Source organism: Semicossyphus pulcher, unplaced genomic scaffold (assembly GCF_022749685.1).
Source record: "Semicossyphus pulcher isolate SPU_LCO1_2020_fin unplaced genomic scaffold, fSemPul1.0.p SCAF_17, whole genome shotgun sequence".
NCBI classification, from domain to species: Eukaryota; Metazoa; Chordata; class Actinopteri; order Labriformes; family Labridae; genus Semicossyphus; species Semicossyphus pulcher.
This window is the reverse complement of record NW_027211681.1, coordinates 10576760-10595484: the sequence shown is the minus strand read 5'-3', so window position 1 is coordinate 10595484 and position 18725 is coordinate 10576760. Positions and strand designations below refer to the sequence as shown.

Below are 18725 nucleotides of genomic sequence, written 5' to 3'. Positions count from 1 at the left end.
ATACGTCACTGTAGTGATGGAATGTCAGTGAGACATGTGGCTCAGTGACCCTTGGGAGAAGACGCAGCCATCATTTCACTCACATTAACTTTTCCTATTCGAATGATTAGACTCAGGACCTTCTGATACATCTACTATCTGGGTATATCCGGGTCTGAATGAGGCTCCGACATGTAAGGCTGAATCTCTGCATGTTCCCTCTAATGCTCGCTATCTTAAAGTGATAATCTAGAAGATCTCAGTTTCGTTCTCTTTGGCGGCACCTGTGGTGATAAACGGTCATTGCGGCAGCACACTTCCCAGATATCCAGACAGTGTTGCATGTGTGACGTCCACGGTTGGCTCTGGTTGTAACTCTTGATTTTCCTGGCTGACGGTCGCTTTCCTTTTCAGACTGTTTGCTTCATCTGAGCGTCGAGTTTGTTTCTTTTTCTTTGGATTTTCACTTCTTTTTGAAGTTGTAGTCATCCATCTTTTCTTTGTTTGTTCAGCCATAGCAGATTACTGTTTACTTTGCAACACCTGCAGAGAGCGGAAAAGCAGCCGCTTAGCTCCGCCTACCCTCTCTGGCAGACCAACCACAGCTGGCTGATGGAAAACACGTCACTAACTGTGCGCCGCTTGTGATTTTTTCTGTGAAAGTCGCCACAGACACCCAGTCTGTAATACTGCAAATGCAAATTCATCAGTGGGTCAAGCTCAATCACCATTGTGTTACCTCATTCAGCCATAGATAGTGACTTAACAGACATTTTTTTAAATGAAAATCTTAAACATTATGACTTTAATGCTCTTTCAGCAGTCTTTACAGCAGCGGTGTTGGCCGTTGCATTTTTTTCTTTTTCTGTGGGAAAACCATGTTAAACTTAATATTAATGATAACAGAGCTTTTTAAACATCCTCTAAAACGTGTCTGGAGGGGAACTTTAAACTACGATGTAAAATTTATGTCGCTCCATTCAGTCACACAGCATGGCACAGAGTCAGCAGCCGGCCGCACATTCATCCATGATTGTTGCATCAGTTTGAAAACACCCTTCCCTTCAGACGGTTTGGTGATGTGTTCAACGTTCTCCATTTTCCAAACAAAGAGAACAGTGTAATTTACTGAGGACAAACGGAGCTAGCTGTGGGTCAGATGTGCTCGTGTTGTACTCTGTGAATTTTGAAAACAAACAGATGGTTGGATTAAATGTTAATCGTCCCTCAGGTTAAAGTGGTAGTTAGAAAAAAAGACTGACAGTATTTAATAAAATGGGAAGCGAGCACCATCCCGTTTTTGTTCGAGACAGAGACTCAAGATGCCTCTTCTACCTCTCCTCTTCTATACCTAGTCATGTGTGACTGCGAGAGACGGAGGAAGAGCTAAGAATAGAGAAAAGAGGGCCCGACGCTGTGATGCCGCCTCTACCCAAACTGCTCGGCTGCTCTGTTTCTGAAGTCAGCAGGCGCTCAAACACGGCTCTCTGATATGTGTTTGTGCTGGCTCTGCTCTAACGGAACAGTACAAACTGTAGCTGTTGCTATAAAAGTGATTTTGTTATCGCAGTGTTGGATCTGTGTTTCGCCCTGTGTTCACTAATAACACCATCAGGATGTCTGGGCTGGCTCGTGCAGAAACATAATCAGAAACTGTCACTACTCATAACACGCCGAAGGGAGGCCGTTTGAAGCGCTTCAGCAAAGTCAGAGGGGTTTTAGTTCATATAGTTTCTCAGAGGGACGGAAGAGGCCGAACAAAAGACAAGATCTACGGGTGGAGGTGCGGAGATGAGAGGAACCGGCGAAGGGTTTGATAGCTGAACGAGATTGAGTAATATTTGACGGTGTCCTCAAAAAGGAGCTGGAGAAAGAGACATCAGGATTCATGAAATCAAGTCACGCAGATGGCTTTGCTAAGAGGGCACGATAAGATGATAATTATGTTTTCAAAGAGGGAGAGGGGGAGGATGAGAGAAAGCGGAGGAACAAAAATATTTGATACGATCAGAGGAAGAAACGGATCTGTGTGGCGCTGCTCATCAACAGGCTTGGCTTTCTTTAATGATTTAAAAAAAAGTCTTGTTTCAGATGTTGTTTGCGGCGTAATCCACTCGTGTAATCTGCCAAACAACAGTAATTATACCTGCTGTAAGTTAGAAAACAAATCCTGCTTTTGTTTATCTTTTCCAAGGGAACCACTGGAGACACATCACATCGCCACTTGGTTGGTTAAGTGTCAGAGTCTCCATAATGACCGTCAGTGAAGGCAGCAGCATGAATGAATTACCCTTGATTTGAATCTTGGAGCTCGTTTGGAGAGCAGACATCTGCAGAAGCGAGGATGACTCCAACATGAAGGAACAACACAGGCTCAGGGGGGGGGAAGAGCTGCAGTCGTCTGTTATTTATTTATCTTGCAACAAAGCAGGAGAACAGGTGATCAGTGAGACGGAGGCGACGCCGAAAGGTAGAGCAAACCTCAGAGGGGGGTAAATTGGAGGGTGAGGAAAGTGAAAAAGAGGACGTGTACCCGTGTGTCTGCGGCTCTGCTGCAACATTTAGGCCTAAGTGGAGGGGAGTGTGTGGGCTCACATTACCGAGATTGTGTAGGATTGGATCTGTGCAATTGGATCCTGAAATAAATATTCCAGGTTCGTGTGGGATGATGAGAAAATGTATTTGCAACTATTTTGATGAGGGTTTAAATCATTTTTCAAGCGGAGATGCCCGTTATTACCTGCTGTAGTTTCAGCTTCTCGGTTTGTTCCCCTTTTATATGAAACATTTGTGGTTAAACAGAAACGCAACAAGAAATCTGAAGATCACATCCAGCTGTAGGAAACGATGAAAAGTTTTTCCGACATTGTAGCCTTCATCTTAGAGACGGAGAAAACAACAACGTAACAGATGATTCATAATGGAAATAATGACAACTGTAGAAGTCAGAGCATTAATTAATATTAACACAGTAGGTGGCAGAAACTCAGTAATGTACATTTCTAAAGTAGATATTAAGTGCAGCCGTAAAACCTAATGCATTACTAAGCCTTTAATTCTACCTTCATGATAATAACACTTTTTATACTTTAATGTGGCCAAGAAGTGAAAAGCGCAGACACAAGAGGCACAACACATTTAACAAGCAAACACACTTTGTATTGATCATTTGACTGTTAAGTTAATTGTTGCAACCACTTAAATTTCTGTAAAGAAAAATTGTGCAGTTTGGACCTGAGACCGAACGTAACATCACAGCATGCCAACTTCACAAAACACAGCAGTATAATAGTCAAGCACAATGGTGGCAGTGCATGATGGGAAAATATCCCTTCCACAGAAATATGCTAAAAACTGCATCATAAATAATAAACATTAAAGAACGTAACTGTAGCTGGGATTACCCAATCAGGGGATACTGTGGTGCGACTGAACTACGCTGCTACTGCACGCACGTCACAGGAAGCACATGTCCTTCAAAATAAAAGCACAGCATCGACTTTTTGCCACAACTTGCGACCCGCTGAAAACAGCTCCGCGACCCACTTTTGGGTCCCGACCCACCAGTTGAGAACGGCAGCTTTAAATAACGCAGAACTGCAGCTGTGTGTAGGAATGTATCAGTTCACATGGAGGGCATCTACACCTAAAAGTAACAACTGTTGAGCTCCATTTTGTTGCATAATGACGGAAATCTCTGTCAAAATGTAAAACATTGAATTCTTTATAAATCAAAAGCGTAAAGAATATCATAAGACCTTTCACCAATCGGTCCTACGTCGTACGTTCAAAGAGCTCTTTTAGATGAGGCAGATTGTTGAGAATCAGTCGATCCATTTTCATTTAAATTAAGACTCAAAATCAGAGCAAGATTCACCGCTCATACAGTCGTGTGTGACGTGTCGTGATGATACTGAATGAGATGGTGGTCGGAGGCTTGATGGAGAGCAGAGAACACGGAGCAGCTGCTGTGTAGGGACGTTGGTGACGTCCAGATGGACGGGTCTTAATGTGCTCGATTTGTGTTTGTTACTGAGTTTGCTTTGAAGACTTGGATGTTAAATGAGCAGTGGCACAGACCTTAAAAAAGTGGATAAGTGTTACTTAAAATAAACACTTAGCAAATAACCAAAAACATGTAATGCTAAAATATGTTTTCCTATTTTTTTGCCAAGGGATGATAAGTTTTAAGTGCAGGATTTAACCAAGAAAACACTCAAGATGAGTTCTTTTTTTTATCATGAGTGACTTTAAAAAGCAGTCGAGCTAGCTTGTCATATTTTTGCAGTGGTCTCTTAATTTTTCCGGAGCTGTAAATGTGTTTTCTCTGGTTGTACTATTTATAGGTTTGTGTTTGTGTACAATTAACTTTTACAATGTTACAGTCAGACGCTTTTGTCCAAAGCGACGTACATCTGAGAGTTTATACGACACAAGCAGCGATCGAGACAGGAGTGAAAAAAGTCAGACTTTTGTTTTATTGTGAACAACATTTCTCCTACTTCCAAATATAATATTCTCACACAGGTGTTTTATTAGCAGAAAATAAGCGCTGTAAAGATGCAACCTCAGCATGCTCTCCACCAGTCTGTCACGTTGCTGTTGGGTGACATTTGGCCTCTCAAAAAATTCAAGCAGCTCTGCTTTGTTCGATGGCTTGTAACGGTCATCTTCATCTTGGTTTTCAGTGGGGGTCAGATCTGGATTTGGCTGGCCGGGACATGTAGAGAGAGATGCTTCTTCTTCTTTTTTTCTAAAGCTATATTTATACCTTTTTCTGTTTATTATTTCATCCCTTATTTTTGCCGGTAAAGCTTATAATTTATCTTATTTCTATCATTTCTTTGTTTTTCACTAAAAGGCAACAAACAAATTATTTACACTCGTCCAGGATAATCATGACATGACATTTTTGTATTGTCAGTTGCCTGAGCCATAAAAAGATACAAAATTAAAGAAATCCAAAAATCAATAAAAAGAAAATTATAATAAAATAGAAAAAAAGAGAAAAAGAATTCAAGCAATTTAGAGATTAACTTTAATATTTCCGCCTGTTTTTAACCTTGGTGTTACAAACACTAACACTAGGTCGCATGCTGAAGGTCATCGAGGGCACGACTGAGCATCTGCTTCTTTACTTCAAAGACTCAGACATGAAGTTGTGCGGGGAGAAAAAAAGTTGTTAAAGCTGAATATAGATAGAAAGAAAGGTGTGGTGAATGTTAATAATTAATGCTTAGAAAGTCACATTAGCTGTCACACCTTGTAAACAGAGGTGCAGATTATAATGGTGCCTTTTGTGCTCGGCTCACCCAGGAGAGGAGAGTGCAAAGCAGAATAATAATGTAGCTGTCTGCCTGCTTCTGTGTTAAAAGATGCGAACACGCAGTGCCACGAATATGCAGCTAAAGCCAGGATGGCTCCCTGTTTAAGTGTACATTTGTCAGCATGCACACAGTGTCACACAAATAATGAGACATAGTTTTATACTGTAAGAGAGCGATGCACAAACACTGGCAACAATCACCACGTTATTCTCCTCAAATTTCCTGTAGGACTAAATATGTCTACTAATCGTTATATATAATAATTAGCACTTTTCTGTCATTGCAGTAATTACAATTGTGTTTTTTTTGTTACACTTATTGAATTAAAACTGCCAGGTTGAATTTAATTGAACTGAATGTCATGTTTTTTAGACATGCACATCTGCAGGAGACACAAGCAGGTACAGATGTTCTCTTAATGTTGTGTGATCGGCGACTGGCAGATGGAGTGTGTTATAAGTATCTCACACAATTGGTATATTATCTGCATAACACTTAAATAAATCAATTTAACGACACGGCTCGGCACAGAGGGCGCGCTTGCAGGCAGCGCAGCTACAGGTGCTGGTAGAGGTGTCAGTAGGCCTCACGGGGGACTACAGAGGGCCTGGGCCGGTGTGAGGCCTCAGGTAATTATAACACTGACTAAATGGATAGTCGGTCTTTCATTACAACTAGTCTCTTGAGTCTTTGGGGCCATAGGCGTGCTATCGAAACCCCAAGAGAGCTGTAGCTGCAGCTCAGATTGTGCCAGCAGTAAAGTAGTAGACACTAAATTGGCTCAGAATGTGGGTAAAAAAAAAAAACTCCGGTGTCGTATTTTAGCTTTCAGACGGAAAGCAGAGAAAATAAATTCTGTGCTGAGGCTGAAAAAACATTTGTGAGGCTTTTTGTTGAATGGGCTGCTTCAGATAAAAGAAGAAAACGTATTAGAGTGAGTTATTATGTCCTTTAGAAAATAAAAAGAGCAGGCTGAAAGCCATAGTGCCTCTCGTTGACTCTTGTGACATACTGTACATATTGCAAAGACATTGCATAGCTCTACATGTCCTGTGTTATGAGACGGTGATGCTCCAGCCCCTCTGAGGCTCGAGGACCCCTGTGTTGCTGCCAAAGCGACACGTCTGCTGGCTGTAAATTAAGTCCAGAGCAGCAGATTTAACCTCTGCGGAATAAACGGCTTCAATGAGGTAATGAAGACTTCAGGGGATAGATGGATTCTTCCTCAACACTGCGTTTTTTTTCTTCTTGACTGTGTGTGCTTTGTTTGTGTATATGTGCTTATGTATGGCGCTGGTGGTGGTGTGTGTACGTGTGTGTGTGCTCTCTGTCGCGGTCAGTTTATTTGCCTCTGATGAAGAGGCCATATAATGTTATTTAGAGAGCTGAGGCAGCCTCAATAAGACAGCAGAGATCTGTAGAGTGTCTCATTATAAGTGCAATTAGCAGGGAGAGGATTCTTGACCGGACTAAAGTGCACTTAATGAAACACCCAAGACCCTCTTCGATAAAGTAGTGATTTTTTTCAGGTATTCTGCTTGGCTCCACAGCGAGGTGACAGATAAATCAATAGAGAGTACTGTAAAGGAAGATTAAGAGACTACATGTTACATGATGCACACTGCTGGCTACTCTCCTTACATGTTTTATTTCCCTGACTATTTCTTTCCAGCTTAGAAATCTTTGCTACAACTTTTTTTAACTACATAAAAAGCCAAAGCATCCCAAAGAATCAGCTTGATTTCAAGGATGCGCCTAGTAATATATTTTTTCATGTACAAGCTGCGTGAAAAGCTTAAAAAACAACTGTGAATTGTGTTCAGCAAACTATTAAAAACCCATTAGTGAGCCACATTGTTGTCGTGGATAAAATGTTCCTTTATTACTGTTAAAAATAGCCACTGTAGTTTATTCGGTGTCAATCTCAAAATAACCGTCCTCTTGTAAATACTCACAAAGCTGCCAAATGTGTATTAATCCACAGCTGAAAATAGTCCCCAACAAATGCTCTGTTTACTCCTGTTGCTAAAAACTTTAGCGCCCAGCTGCTGTAGGATTTTACTGAGCGCTTGAAAAAAAGACGAGCACATACGTATGAGCCATTTTTAAACTCTTCAGTAGGAACAAATGGGCTCGGTGCTGAGAGCCACTGGAAGTTGGAAAGCACTGAGAGAAGCCGCTAGGCTGCGTTCAGCCTGACTTTAGCCCTGTGTGATAAAAAGAAGCCCCATTAATTATTTGAACGAGGACTGTTCAGGGGCGCAGCTCGGTGCCAAAAAAACCCAGGGTTGTCCGGAAATGTAGTGGAACTTTTTGGCTCAAGTTTTGCTGGACTGCAAAGAAAAGTGATTTTATATAGAAGGCGAAAATCGTTGGCTGCCGTGATGATTTTATGAGTTGTGAAATCTAGTTTCAGTTAATTATAAGCCGCGTAAGTGCTCTCTAAGTACACTTTAGTTGCTTCTTCTAAGCCGTCAAAATCATGAAAGTTTTCCTGAAGTCTTCCTGGATCGTATTTCATGTGTCACCATAAGTTTTAACAACAGCAGTCAGTTGCTGCAGCCTGTGTGGTTGTATTATACAGGTTTGTGTTTGTTCTGAAAGCCTTTTATCATATTGTGTCTTCTCCTCCAAACACTTGATGCCAAAACATGTTTTAATGAATGCACTAAAGTATATTTTTATTCACTTTTGGCTAAAGCATTGTACACAGGTCAGCCATAACATTGTGACCACCTGCCTAATATTGTGTAGGGCCCACTTTTGCCCCTAAACAGCCCTCACCCGTCGAGGCATGGTCTCCACTAGCCCTCTGAAGGTGTGCTCAGGTATCTGGCACCAAGACGTTAGCAGCAGATCCTTTAAGTCCTGTAAGTTGCGAGGTGGGGCCTCCATGGTTTGGACTTGCTTGTCCAGCACATCCCTCAGATGCTCGATTGAATTGAGATCTGGGGAATCATGGAGGCCAAGTCAACACCTTGAACCTGAACCATTTCTGCAGAGTGCAGGGCGCATTATCCTGCTGAAAGAGGCCACTGTCATTCGGGAATACTGTTTACATGAAGGGGTGTACTTGGTCTGCAACAATGTTTAGGTAGGCAGTACATGTTAAAGTAACATCCACATGAATGGCAGGACCCAAAGTTTCCCCGCAGTTCATTGCCCAAAGCATCACACTGCCTCCACCGGCTTGCCTTCTTCCCATAGTGCATCCTGGTGCCGTGTGAGATGCACACGCACCCGGCCATCCACACGATGTACAAGAAAACGTGATTCATCAGACCAGGCCACCTTCTTCCATTGCTCTGTGGTCCAGTTCTGATGCTCACGTGCCCATTGTAGGCGCTTTCAGCGTTGGACAGCATGGGCACCCTGCGTCTTTTCCTGCTTCCTACTCATCGACTTGGAGCACAAAATGTTCACTTGCTGCCGAACATATCCCACCCACTGACAGGTGCCATTGTAACCAGATGATCAGTGTTATTCCCTCAACCTGTTAGCGGTCATAATGTTATGGCTGATCGGTGTATATCGTAGAGTCGGTATGTTTTACAGCAAACATTAAACTCAGTGACACTTGACTTTGTCAAAGTAAATTGAATAATTACAGGTGATGTAAATAGAACGTGTGTTGGCTCCCACTTCCCCTGCAGGAGAGCCATTACAGCAGCATGATGTCGATTACCTGACTGAACCCAGCAATGTCACTCAGCTGTGACTGACACATCAGCGTGAGGAGTCACAAAAACTCCACCAGGTCTCTGAGGCCGGTGATTGAACACTCTTACGAGCAGTGGTCTCCGGCTACAATATTCCGATTCATTATTAAATCGAGGAGTTAAAAAAAGAAACATTGAGATTTTCAACCAGCGAGGGCAAACAGACTCCACTCTCTTCGTCTTTCACACGTTTCTGCCAAAGCTGCAGACGTTACAGAATATTTATCTTAAACCCAGAGGATGCCGGCTTTTATACACTCACCAAATGTAATATTCTTTCCTCCGCTCTCTCTTTTATTGCATGCAAAGGTCACCTGCATGGAAATTTGAATACCCGTTTCCTACTTGTGTATCTGCTGATTTTCTGCTGCGGTGTTTAAGTTAGTTTGTTGTTCGAAAAAGGCCCTTTAGCCGCTTGTGGAATATAAAGACCGAACACGTTTTTACCAGCAGCGGGAATGACTTCATATAAAACAGAAAAGAGGCGACAAAATAAAGACAAGAAAAAGATATTGTCTGCTACCCATAAAGGAAACATGTGGGGGTGATTTGTAGGAAAGTCTCAGAATAATAAAATAAAGAAGATTTTGAATTATTGACGATATTTTGTGGTTGTGTGCGACAGAAATGTCAAACATTGTCACCTGCTGCGGCGTCTCTCCAGGGAATCTCTAGACCTTTCAATGAAATAAAAACAACCATAAATGTGTGCAGGTTGAGAGTCAGGCCACACACGATGTGTGTATTTATAGCACCTGTACTGTGAGAGCGACTTTTATAAAACACAGCTTGATTTGTTGTTATTTATAAATCATATCTTCTGCGGCGGATGCTTCAGCGAAGACGACACAAGTACCACTCTTACCTGTTACCGACCACCCACTGAATGTAAATGTGCTCCCTAATAGATATGCCTGTCAGCTTATGTTACCCACAATGCCTTTCAAATGCTATACAGCGCAACCCACCGCACACAGTCTCCGGGGATATAGTAGAGCCTGATAATGATGGCCTACGTGTGTTTTAAATAGCGTGGCAGCCTCAGCTTTAACGTCTCCCAGCCTCTGCAGGATACATACACTACAGTCTGAATTACCCAGCAGCACTCAGGAAAAAACAGCTGACCATTAAAATCAGAACATATTCATTACTTGCGGGGGAGAGCGGATCAAGACGCACGGTTCACGGCCTGATTGATCGTGCTGAATCTTTATTGGCAGATTTGGAGTCGTCGGGCGTGAGCGTGTGCAGTTAGGCGTCTCAAGCAGCTCTGCTTATTCTGTCGGCGGTTTGTGCCATTTGACAGACTCCTGTGATCAATGCTCTTTGTAAATGTTACCCGTGATATGACTGATGCCTCTGTCTTATTGGCATGATTTAGCTCAACCCGCAGCCTGCACATGAACCGGATTATATGTGTGTTTGTGGGTGTATTTAAGGGCACACACACACACATGCATGAAGAGGGCTCAGGTGTTGTCTGACCCAAACAACGCTCGACGCTTCATATGTTCAAACCATTGGCTCAGTGTTCACGCATGTGTGTCTTTATCGCCGCGTTGTGTAGAAGGTTATTGAGGTCTGCGGTAAATTGCTGGATACAAACAAGGCACACATGTGGGTGTTTGTGTCGCCACTTAGCCTGGTTTACCCTGCGCTGCATATGTTATTGTAATTGCTGTACAAGTGCTGTAATGGGCACACGGGATGATTTGTTGACGTAGTGTTAAGATGGTTTGCTTTAGTTCCATTACGCTGTCAGTGTCTGATCCACTCTTGACATCCTCTGTTACATGTAAACACTGACGACAGTGGAGATGTTGCCTGTAGCCCTTTTGGAGATTCATTTTTAATGTGAGGTACGCTACAAGGCGGAGCAGTGGGTCATCTCCATCTGCAGGAGTGCATTAACTTACCTCCTGTGTGCTTGTGTGTGGGTGTTTGTGCACACGTTTGTGCGAAGGCGCCGTGCTGTGTCTTTGACGTCCTGAGCGTTTGTCAGAGAGAGTCGGAGCAGCAGTACGCGGCCGCTCAGATAAAAGTAAATTGTATATTATTAGGAGAGGGCACGCACGCTGCGTGTAGTGTGCTGGATGATTAGTGCGCGCCGTGTGTATCTTCCTGTCCATCATGGTGTTATGCGGAGGCATATTTGAATTGTTACTATGGAAACCGAGCACTGTCGCTATACAGGAACACGCATCCGAGTGGGTCTCTGTCTCTCTCTGCTCCCTCGTTCGCTGTCACACTTCTCGCTTTATTTTGAAAGATATTCTTCCAATAGCTTCCCCGCGGTGCCGCCTCTCAGTAGATTCATCAGCATTTTCCATCCTTTTTTTTCTCCTCAACTCTCTGCGTTTCTTTACTCCCTGCTCGGTTTTCTTCAGATTTCTCTCACCTCCTTCCCACCCTTGACTTTTTCTTGTATCATCTTGTGCTAATCATGTCCTCTTTTCATCTTTCTTTCTTCAGCTGTGTTGCCCTTGCACACCTCCCTCCCTCCCTCCTCACGGTTTCTTCTGGGTTGCGTTGCTGTTCCTTCCTCCACCTCCATCTCTTTTGTGTATGTCTCTATTTATTCTCTCCCTCGCCCCACTCTTCTCTCTCCTCTTCTTTTCTCTCTGCTGCCTTCCTCCCACTCGTTTCCTCCTCCTCCTTCTCTCTCTCTTACTCTCTCTCTTTCTTCGTCTCTCTTGGCTCTACTGTGGCGCCCCCGTGGAGAATTCAGCTCGTTTACAATTAGCATGTGCACCTGCAATTAAGTCTGACAAACCTCTGGTAATTAGACCTTTTAGGCAAACTGGTTCTCATGTGGAGATCACATTCCCTCCTCCTTCCTCGCTCTGTCCGGCGTCTTCTCTTTCACCGTTTCCAGCTCTCCTCACAACTTCTCTGTCTTTCCTTTTTTTTTCTTCCCTCTTTGAACTTTTTGGTGCTGACTGGATCAGCTCCACAACCCACAGGGTGCTGTGCGACGATGAATAAAAGATTAGCAAAGGTGTTGTGTGAACTAGCAGCTTCATTTATCCCTCTCCTAAAGTGCTTAATTTAGAATGAGAGCATGAACATATAGTGATCAAGATCTAGCGCCGAATATAGGCCCAAATTTGTCCTCCCGACACACACACACACACACACACACACACACACACACACACACACAATAAGAAAGGACAATTTTCACATCAGGCTATGACTAATTGTGTTTCTCCGAGCTTGTCACCTCCCTCTGCTTACATTTTTCACTCCGCCTCTCTCTCCCCTTCCTCCATCATTTCTCCTCCACACTCCGCTGCCCTTTATACGGCTGCTAATAGAGGAGCAGTAAATAATAGCAATAATAGTAAATAATAGGTCTGCAGTCGACTTCAAAGAGCAGCGGAGGGATCACAAAAGGGTTGGAGGGGCCAACTGAAAGAAAACAGGTTAAAAGGGGGACAAAAGGGAGAGAGAGACAGAGAGAGAGAGAGAGAGACTCAGTGGATCCCGGTCGGAGTGTTTAATGGTCACTTAGCCTGGCAGCAAGTCCATGAAGCTGTGAGGCTGTCAATCTGTCAAAATGCACCCAGTGCTGTCCTAACTCTCCCAAAACACACACACACACACACACACACACACACACACACACACACACACACACACACACTTACGCGCAGCTCACTATCTCCTTGCCGTTCAGTCTTTGATGTTTGCCACGGGGTTCCTCAGAGGGAGTTACAGCACAGTGTAACGGATGCTGCGATGTCACTTGATGCTCGATGAGAGCGGGAACAGGCCTCTCTCGTTATACAGTTTGATCACCAGATATGTGGGTCACGCAGTTTAACGATTAGAGGAAGGCTTTTTTTGAAGATCCTAACCAACGCTGGATTTCTTATAACATTATTTATAAGTGTTGTCAGCACATGGAGCCAACAGCGAACACTTGTAATCCGGTGTGTCTCCACCTGATGTGGATTCACTAGACGGGAGAAATAAATAAAAGACAGATTATCAATTGAATTTTCTATTTGCCAGTAGACTGATTTGACATATTAAGATATTTTGTACACGCTCTGCTGGGCCCCTTCGACAGTTTTAGATTCAGATTCATTCACTCAACAGAAGCTCATCTCTCTTGTGACAAACTTTCCTCTCAACATTTTCCCCTAAATTACAGAATGCTGTTTCATACAGAACAAAAAAAATGATACGCTCCATTTCTTTTTGTATAATTTCATATAATGTAAAGAGTATGAGTGCAGGGGGCTTGAGTTTCTCCGAAGCATTTGAAGAGCAAAACGTTTCTGAAAATCACCGCAGAGACGAGAATAAAAATAATCCCTCTCAGTCATATGGCTGCGTCTGTATCTTCAGAGACTCTGCCTTCTGTCGGTATTTTTTTACTCTCCTGTGTTTAGGACATTTCTGAGCGTTCTTGTTCAGGCAGTGGGTGTATGTACCAGCCCAGTAACGGCACACAGGGTGCGAGGTGTGGACTCTGATATCATAGCGATCAAGTAGCAGATCACAAGCAGGCATCCAAGAGGGAACTTCTACTGTGGTTGTGAGGAGAAGGGGAGGACGGGCCGACTTTGAATGTTACCAAACCAACAACTTCTTCTCATTGTGCTTTTAAAGTAATGGAGCGGTGTAAAATAACACCGCTTTGTCTTCCAGGCTGATACCGATCAGATAAGCCTCTGATACCGGCAGAGGATATTGACCCTGTGATTTTACTGGTGGGAAGTGTTCTACATAATTGTGTCTCTTTCTTTCTCTCTCCTTCCCTCCAGGGACGGCATTTACACTCCTCCACAATGCTTGTCAGCCTCCACCCTTCTCCCTCCCGTCTTCAGGACAAGCGCTACGTCTTCCCTTCCTCCTCCCCCCACCACCATCGTCCCCCTCCTCCGCCTCCTCCTCCTCCAGACCAGCCCTCTCATCACCCTCATTCTCAGCCTCGGCTGACCCTGCCCTTCCTCTCCTGGTCCCTCTCTCTGCTCCTTGTCTCCGTACTCCTCCTGCCTGTCTGCGAGTCCCGCAGGGGTGGAGGTCAGGGCTCGGGTCCTGGAGGTGCCCAAGGGGGGCAAGGTGGCCAGAGGGGAGGCGGCACCCAAAGGGGTGTTGTCATCCCTCCTCAGTACTCTCCTGGCTTACCGGCTCTTCCCCCGATCAATCCCAAACTTATCAACTCCCTCAGTATTGCCGTCATCCTGGTGGGCAACTCTAGTGAAGTATCGTTGGGGGTGGGGCTTGAGAAAGAGGACTTCCTCCACATCCCTTACCCCCCCAAAGTGGAGGTGGTCACCATGAACGAGACGGACCCCAAGAGCATCATCAATCGGATCTGCACACAAATGACGAGGAACTCTCTGCAAGGCGTCGTGTTCGGCGATGACACGGACCACGAGGCCATCGCTCAGATCCTGGACTTCATCTCTGCGCAGACACACCTCCCCATCCTGGGCATCAGAGGAGGATCCTCCATGGTCATGGCTGCCAAGGTAGAAGCACCTGTTTGTTTTTTATGTGGGGAAAAAACTCAATCGTTTATTGTACATCATAAACCTCACCAGGCTGCACAATCATCAGGGCTGTTATGGAGTACAACGTGTAGATCTTTTGCATGGTTGTTACTTTTTCATCCAGCAATAATTACTGCAGTGTCATGTTTGGATGTTCACAGACAGCTGATACATTTATTCCTCAGATAATCTTTATGTTTTTATGGCTACAAATCCATAAAAAGGCATCCTGAATGTTTCATTTAGGGTTTTTAGTGAGTTTCGTTTGAGTAAATAAGAACGAGACAGAAAAAAGAGAAGACGCCTCAGACCTGTTTGTCATTCTGACCCAGCCTCTCTGCTGATTGAGTTTGCTGTTAATTGACCTCCTCTGTGAGCCTGACGTCATACTGAAGCCCCTGACTGCGAGTCGGCTCAACTCTAGAAGGACTCGCAGTGTGAAACAAAAGAGAACATAACATGCGAAACAAACCGTCTCTGTGGGATCGGGATATAAGAGAGGCTGCACGAGGAGGATCCATGATCCAGATATGGAACAATAGCTTTGAAATGTACCCTCACGTCATGTTGCGCTAATAGGCTTAGCAGCGTTTAAGTCCCTCACGGGAGAACGAGGGAATGTATATGATGCTGAGGTTGGGTTTTTGGAAGCAGCCTACGTCCTGGAGAAAGAGGCCGTCAGTAGAGATTGTTTGATTAATGGCAGCTCTCTCTCTCTGAGCTGTTTATGGTTCTGATACCTATAAAGTACAAAATGTGTTGCTATGGACAAAATACACACATGGGTGTCGGGCAGTGCAGTCAATAGATTAATGGGTAAGTGGTAAGTCGACTTAATTCCCCCCTGTGCTTGATGTATTGACTGACAGATCTGATAACTTGCGCTGTCAGCACACTAATCAGCTCTCGCCTCCTCTGTTTCTGTTGATATTTTAAATATCAAACTTACATGTGATGTGAGCCCCGAGCCCCTTCCCTGTCAGCTGATCTAACGACAGCACAGACTGCATAAATAGGTTGTCAACATTTTCTGGAAGTTATATTAAAAAACTGTACCGAGCCCCAGGCTGGTGAAGACTTAAAGAGAGAGACTTAACAGTGGAAACACGTCAAAGTGCTCCAAGGACGTGATCAACAAACTTAATGGCAGATCACAAAAATGTGTCTTTGGCTTCAGAAGTAAAAACGGCACACTGTCGACACAGAGTGAACATACATCAACATGAAACAAAATAAATATTGCTATAAAGGAGGAGTCCAAAGTACCTCATGTGCTAGTGTTAGCGTTAGGGCTGCACGATGAACTTTTTGTTCTGCGATATTGATTGTGATTTTAAAGAATGCAGGAAATTATAATTGATAAATGCAGTGTGTTTTCATGTCCATATAAACAATTAACAATCATACTTTTTACTATTTGACACTTTTAAGTCTCATTCTTCAAACAAAACGAACCCCTCCTACTTTTGCCGCACTTGGTTCAGCGACTCTGACTCCAGCGTGAAAAAGAAGTTAAAGTTATGTTACTTATATTTCAGCATACCATGTCATATCATTTCTAACGGCGTGATCAGGCCGGTGACAGAAACTTCTTGGAAGGAAAGCTCACCCTCTCCTACTTCCTGTCGGCACAAACGACCTCACGCCGTGCGCGCGCTGCAAGTGTAGCCACTAACAGCAAACACTCTGCAGCACTTCTGCTCCGTGAACCGTCTCTTTATGTAACCAGCAGCGAGGTTTTACACTACCTTATAAGCCCCCCTCACATAACGTAACGTCTGCCTCGATCATCCCGCTGTAATGATCTGTGACGGCAGCAGCGCCGTGTCAGTTCACTCTGTGCTCTGGTGAAGAGCTGAACTGATGTGATAACAGACTTTTTCTGTAGATTAGTCATCGAAAACAGGAAACTGCTGAGTTGTGGTTTTGCACCAGTAGCAGCTTGACGTTTTTCACTTAGTTTGCTGCACTATCGCGTTTCCTGCAATGCGAATGTTGCACATGCGCACATCGAAATTGTGAAATAATATCTAACATATCAATCACATTGAAAAGGCCCCTGTAGAAAACCAACAGACTACTTGCTTATAGCAAGGAAATCACATCTTATTATTTACAGTTTAAACTTTTTGGCTTGTTTTTGAAACTCTGCTGGACTATCAGCTTGCATTAAATAGGATGCTGTCAGTGGTTTTAGTCCAGGCACGGTGTCATGTGTTACTTTACGGAGGACTTTGTGTTGGCATGACACACAAGTGTTTTAGGTGATTTTTCCCTGTTTTTTTTTATCGCTTTATTGCATTTGTACAATTTTCTGTTTTTATCTTGCGTTTTGTTTTTGACTCGTCTGTCACTCGACGTCACTGTAAATGAGGGCAATCTCAAGTTTGAATAAATAGATAAATAAATAAAGGTTATTATGAAGAATAAACAAATCGCTCACGCTAAACTAAAAAATGGAACAAACTTAATTCTCACCCCGCGGTTTACTCCTGCAGAGAAGTGGATCTGATTAGATTCTGGAGAGCCCTGCTGCATTAATCTGCATGACAATGAGACGACGTGATGTCTTCAAATTGCTGTAGTTAAAGCTCTCACATTAATGCCACACATGTGTAATGCTGTAATCGTATTGTAACAAACATATTTACCAGTGTCATAATGAGCTCGCTAAATGCCCTGATTAAAAAAGCTGCTTATGTTTGATGAATTACAGTGTGAGGAAAGCAACTTCATGAAACTAGACGGGTATTAATCAGGAAGTCTGATCGACTTGTTGCTTCACAGAACATTTAAATCAACTGAATCTCTCAACTTGAAAGAATCAAAGGAGGAAAAAAATCTTTAATATAAAGACGTTTGCTTTCATGTCCCCGCAGTGAGAGCTAAGAGCTGGATATATGTGATAAGAGAGGAGAGGAAAAGAACAATGGAGCGATGATACTGTGAAGATAAATAAGAAGAGAATAAGATAATAAACAAGTCGGAGAAAGAAAATGGGGGGGGGGTGAAGGTTATGAAATAACACAGCTTGTGTGGGTGTGAGGAGGAAGAGGATTCTGCTCAACATATAATTACCACATTTTACAGCTGACGGAGAGACAAAGGGCACAAACTGAGAGCGACAAGAGAGTGCACTGCTGAGGGAACACAGCACATGAGAGAGGTGAGGGGGGGGGTACACCTGCGTTACACAACATTTGATGTTTAACACAGATTTTAGGAAAGTGTTTCCCTCTTTTGTTCTCAGAGAGCACAGAGCCCGCTCTCCTTGTACTGTATTCTCCTGTTACGCGTCCTCTCCGTCGGTCTCACGCGCACAGATACACACTGAGCGAGGGGTTGAATGCGGTGGACACTGTTGGCATAGCAACCACTTGGTTATACAGTTCCCGCTACATACTGTATAAAATCAGGAGCAGAGGGAGAGAGAGAGAGAAAAAGAAGTGATTATTTCCGAGTCTGACGAAAGAAGCGCTTGAGGAGAGGGAGGGATAATGTCGCTGTCATGGAGGGGCGGGTGGGGGTGAAATTTCAAATAGATGAATGAATAGATTAAACAGAGATGGAGAGACGGGGAAGAGGATCAGAAACACGATGGTGACACTTGAGAGGGAGCGGAGAGAGAGAGAGGTAAATTGCATTTTATTCTTGTGAAGTAGATTTCTTTGTGCTACTGTAGCAGTTCTAGTGTGAAAACACATCAAAACACAACAAAGGCCTGCAAGCGTGTTCACAGCTGCTGGAGAAGGAGAGCAAGATCTGAAACAACAATTTGTTTTTGAGACAATTAACCAGCAACAACTCCGAGGTTTTTGGCCTTTGGAAAATGGTTATACAAGTATTACATTTCAGCTCTTCATAAGGAAATAATAATAATTTGTATTTTCGGCAAAGTTTTTGGCAGGCTGTGTCAGCGTATGTGGAGAGAATATGCAGGTAACTTCATCAAGGTGAGAGACATCACGTTATCTATTTAACTGAAGAAAACACAAAGCCCCTAACAAGGTCACGAGCAGGATTATTGTATTGGTTCTGTGAACATCTCTTCATTTATCTTGCTGCTGTCTAATACGGCTGCAGCCAACCACTATTTTGATAGTCGACTAGTCATCGATTATTGAAACGATTATTTGACTTATCAGATAATTAATTGCATAATTACTTAACGGCTCTTATTTAGCGATCAGCTT

General features: G+C 43.5%; 1 protein-coding gene across 7 annotated transcripts in view; it reads left to right on the top strand.

Moving 5' to 3' along the window:
* grin2bb (glutamate receptor, ionotropic, N-methyl D-aspartate 2B, genome duplicate b) overlaps positions 1–18725 on the top strand; it is a 107299-nt gene that overhangs the window by 9750 nt on the left and 78824 nt on the right. For all 7 annotated transcript variants that reach the window (XM_069665905.1, XM_069665907.1, XM_069665904.1 and 4 more), the window contains one exon: positions 13801–14511. In XM_069665905.1, the coding sequence (XP_069522006.1) occupies positions 13801–14511 (711 nt within the window). The remainder of the gene's footprint in view (positions 1–13800; positions 14512–18725) is intronic.